Source organism: Primulina huaijiensis, chromosome 8 (assembly GCF_012295235.1).
Source record: "Primulina huaijiensis isolate GDHJ02 chromosome 8, ASM1229523v2, whole genome shotgun sequence".
NCBI lineage: Eukaryota > Viridiplantae > Streptophyta > Magnoliopsida > Lamiales > Gesneriaceae > Primulina > Primulina huaijiensis.
Genome location: NC_133313.1, coordinates 3,015,594 through 3,020,437, shown reverse-complemented (window position 1 = coordinate 3,020,437; position 4,844 = coordinate 3,015,594). Strand labels below are relative to the sequence as shown.

General features: G+C 33.7%; 1 protein-coding gene across 2 annotated transcripts; it reads left to right on the top strand.

Annotated features, from left to right (window-relative positions):
* Positions 1-1,339: 1,339 nt before the first annotated feature.
* On the top strand, positions 1,340-4,527 carry LOC140983209 (protein trichome birefringence-like 2). 2 transcript variants are annotated; one of them, XM_073450155.1, is made up of 6 exons: positions 1,448-1,539; positions 1,754-2,399; positions 3,102-3,297; positions 3,383-3,573; positions 3,771-3,929; positions 4,099-4,527. In XM_073450155.1, the coding sequence occupies exons 2-6, from the start codon at positions 1,777-1,779 to the stop codon at positions 4,430-4,432; spliced, it is 1,503 nt and encodes a 500-aa protein (XP_073306256.1). In that variant the 5' UTR covers positions 1,448-1,539; positions 1,754-1,776; the 3' UTR covers positions 4,433-4,527. The 2 variants fall into 2 exon arrangements, with proteins under 2 accessions (XP_073306255.1, XP_073306256.1); XM_073450154.1 differs by having other exon boundaries at positions 1,340-2,399.
* Positions 4,528-4,844: the final 317 nt, after the last annotated feature.

Here is a 4,844-nt window from a genome sequence, read left to right as displayed (position 1 = left end):
GAAGCCCAATTTTAATTCGAAGCCCAATTAAATTAAAATTGAACATTGAAGAATCTCAACCGCTCAACAGAGACACGTGGCTAAAATCTGGCAAAACGTGGCAGCACAATTTGGCAAGCACCGTAAATTTACCGGTGAAGAATAGAGGCACGTGGCTAACCGTAAAGCATAACGGGTATTTAAGTTGCCCGTCGAATTGATGACGGGACAAATATGCCCCCCCGAGTCCTTTTTTTCCTAAATAAATAAATAAACAAATAATTTTTTTTAAAAAAATATTATATTCCTCCGTCTCTTCGGATTTAAAAATAAATAAATAAACTAGTAAAAGTCTTTAAAAAAAATAATATCTTCTTCGAATCTTCGATATTTTCAATATTTGCATTATAATAATATCTTAGATTTTCTTAAACAATATTAAATTAATAAAAAAATCAAGTCGACAAAAATACGACCTAACAATATTATTTTAAAAAATCAAATCACTATTATGATTATTAATATAAGAGTAGGTCTCTTGTGAGACGGTAAGATTTGTGAGACATGTCAATTCTATCGATATTCACAATAAAAAATAATACTCTTAGCATAAAAAATAATACTTTTTCATGGATGATCCAAATAAAAGATCCGTCTCACAAATATAACCTGTGAGTCCGTCTCACATAAATTTTTGTCTTAATTATTATAAAGCACATAGGAGTGGGTACATTCGGTATGTATTTCTTAAAACTTTCTTTTCTTCAATTATTGATTAAATTTATTAAAAGTTTAATCTTTTAAAATTACTCAAAATTTTTTTGTTACATATATAACAATTTTTTTTTATTATACTAATAGGATATCAAATTTTTTAACTCTAGAAATCACATTTTTATATATATTAATCTATACATATTATAAAATATTTGGGCATTTGCATTCCAAATTTTCTTCCTCAAAATACCCATATCCCATATTATCTATCATATTTTTTAAAACAAAACAAAATATAACAATATTGAAATCCAAACATCATCTTGAATAAAAAATTATTTTATATTATTGTATTTGAAATAAAATTTGATACCTTCCATATTATATTTATTATAAAATTTATGTAGTATATGAATATTTAATCTTCCAACAAATATACTAAAATATGGATGACATGTAACCCAACCAAACCCAACCAAACCCGACCAATGTTCCTCCCTGATGCGAATCAATTTTGTATGAAATTGCCGCTTGAAACAAAACACTGCACACCTGGCAAAACTACAATAATCTTTTGACTTGATCGAAAATAAAAAACGATGTAATCCGCCTTTTGCATAGTTATCTCAGTATATTACTTAAATCCATGGGAAAAATGACCAAAATAACTGCTTTTCCAACACCTGATAGTTGTTTACAGGACAATATATACGCGTAAATTTTGCCAAGTTTTTGGGAGATTAATTCTTATGAAAAATGGTGGGTTTTTCTTCTTCTTTGCCAACCATGGACGTGAAAAAATTCGTACTTTCAGACCAGTTGCTATCATCTCCTAGGAGAAAGGTGGTTTCACGATTTGGGTTTGGCATTGTGTTGTCTTTTATATTTTTTACTGTGGTGTTGTTTATGTTTGATATTTCGTTCAAGACTCCATTTTTTAACCCTGTATTTCCTGGGTTGATTAGTTTTAGTTCACATGGTAATAACACTTTTGTTTCTTGGCCCTCTTCTAGTTTTATTAATACTTCAAGTGAAAGCAATGATTCTTTGGTTGTAGAAAAATCAAAACATATATGTGGTATGAAACAAACCTTTGGAGCAAACGTTGTGAGGAGTAATAAAAGTTTAGATTTTGTGAATTCTGGTGAGAAAGATGATGTTTTTGAGGATTCCCAGGCGGGGGATGTCTCTGGGAGGTTTAGAGATGGGGGCTTTGCTATTGGAGAAGAAAGTGTTGTGAAAAAAGATGGAGAAAATTGGTCTCTGGTTGATAAAAATTTAATCTTGATAGATTCCTCTGAGAATGTGAAGAATGAAAGTTTTTCTGCTGAAGAAAATGATTTTAAAGATATTGTTGAACCGGAAAATGCACATGAGAATCTTCTTGTTCACTCAAGCGGGCATGAACCGAAATCTGATGAACCAAAAAATGAAGCCTTGAGAGATGGTAAGGTTCGAAGTCAGACTAATGATGGAGATATTGATGGATTCAAGGATAAAGTAGAAGGTATGAGTGAAAATGCAAGGTCTTATAAGGACTGTGATATCTTTAGTGGTAGATGGGTGAGGGATGATACCAAGCCATATTATCCTCCTGATTCTTGCCCGTATATTGATAAGGATTTCGATTGCCATCTCAACGGTAGGATGGATAACGATTTCGTGAAATGGAGATGGCTGCCGTATGACTGTGACATCCCTATGTAAGTTTATCTAGTTCTTTATGTTTAGAGAATAAAGATTTACTTTGGTATTCCCGTTTGGGATTTCTTTCTTAAGTAATGTGTGATTTTTACTAACTGCATTGAGTGCGAAGGTACATCATTTGTTGTTCTGTTTCTGGAAGGCATAGAGTACACTAGAAAGTAGTCATTTGATTCTTTTGTGCAATTTAATATGGATTTTTGCCTTTTAGTGTGCCTGATTTCAATGCGTATGTGGATAACGGCTTTAATTGAAGAGACACACACACACATGGAAGAGCCTTAACAGCATTCACATGTTTTATTTTGTTACATCGTGTACTTTGTTTTTGTTGCATCTCTATGAATTTTTACCGTGTACCGTCTGCGACTGATCTATGAGATAAATAATGTGGAAGCCTACTAAGATTGTTTGTCAAGCTCAAAGGTCTATACATTAATATTGAGGATATTTGTTTTATCTGGTTTATCAAATAATAGGCCGGTCTGTTTAAACCTTTTAACCCCACGTGACTAGCCTTCATGGTGTTATACACATCATCATAGATTTCTTAGCATTAAGAATGAAATTTAAGTAACTGCCCTTGCATTTGCATTTGCCTAGCGCTCAGATGCAGGAGTTTAAAGAGTTAATGTTTTAGAAAATTTGATTATTTTTTATTATTCTCGTCATTTTGAAATCTGATTATGATGCTTTCACAGCTTTAATGCTACTGATTTTCTCGAGGGCTTAAGAGGGAAAAGGCTAGTTTTTGTTGGAGATTCTCTAAATAGGAACATGTGGGAATCACTTGTTTGTATGCTTCGTCATGGTGGTGTACGAGATACGAAACGAGTCTACGAGATATCCGGGAGGAGAGAATTTAAAAAGAAGGGGTTCTATGCTTTCAGATTTGAGGCACACTCTGTAACCTTTAAAAGCTATAACCTATGACGGTTAACGTTGTCTGAGATTATTTCGTTTTGTTTGGCTTTATTTGCAGGACTTTAACTGCTCTGTGGACTTTGTTAGTTCTCCGTTTCTTGTAAAGGAATCGTCTTTCAAAGGGAGAAACGGTTCTTTTGAGACACTACGACTGGATTTAATGGATGAGTCGACTTCCATGTATCGTGATGCCGATGTGATGGTATTCAATACAGGACACTGGTGGACTCATGAGAAGACCTCTCGTGGGTGAGTTTTTTCGAATTTTTCTGATGAAATACATCACCTTTATTTTGGTGGGCATGCATAAAAATTGTGTGCATGAGTAAAAGAAGGTACATGATTACGCATATTCTCAAGGGTGTGTCATTCCTTTATTTTTCCAATTTATCTGCAAAAGGATTATTCCAATCTTGTGTTAACGAGAACCATTTATCGATTTAAAGGGAAGATTATTACCAGGAGGGTAATTATGTTCACCCGAGACTTAAAGTTTTGGAAGCCTACAAAAGGGCACTTACCACTTGGGCGAACTGGGTGGATAAGAATATTGATGTAAACAAAACTCGAGTTATTTTTCGAGGATACTCAGTCACCCATTTCAGGTTGGTTAATAAGCATCATTCTCTCTTTTGTTGCATCAACCTTTATATGCTGATCATGTATATTGTCTAAGCTGAACAGGTTGGTTAACAACCTTTATATGCCGATCATATATATTGTCTAAGGCTGCGTTTCAGCTTGATGGGGTATTTGATATGTGGTTGCTTGTAGGGGTGGCCCATGGAACTTAGGAGGACAATGCCACAACGAAACCGAACCAATATTCAATGAAACTTATTTAGAGAAGTATCCGGAAAAGATGAGAGTTCTGGAATCTGTAGTTAAGGATATGAAAACTCCGATTACGTATCTAAACATTAGTCGAATAACAGATCACAGAAAAGATGGCCATCCTTCGGTTTACAGACCCTATTCAAGACCAGAAACTGGTAATATGCATGCACAAGATTGCAGCCACTGGTGCTTGCCTGGTGTACCAGATACTTGGAATGAGTTGCTTTATGTATCTCTATTAAATAGTGGGAGAGGATCTTGGAGAAACTGAGTACAAGAAAATTATGTCAAAATTTCTCAGAATGGTTCAATGTTTTGTTGTTGTAACACAGAATTCAAACTACATATATTATTCACCTACCTGAATACAAGAACTTTTTTTTTCATGTATTTGGTTATTTTTAGGGAAAAGATCTCAAAACCAAAAAAAGGTTTATAGTGACAAATTTTCCAAGTTACTCGTCCGGATCTATATTATCGCTTCATTCGAACAAAACCATATTGTCCGCTTCTTAAAAAGTTCACTTCAAGGTGATATACTTGGATTATACTAGGGATGTTCATGTCCGCGTGACTGATAATAAAAAACATAACAACGAGATTTAGATCATGTTTAAAATCGTTTGAATATAACATCTTTTTTATGAGTATTTATCACTTTACATGTATCAAAACACAATAGA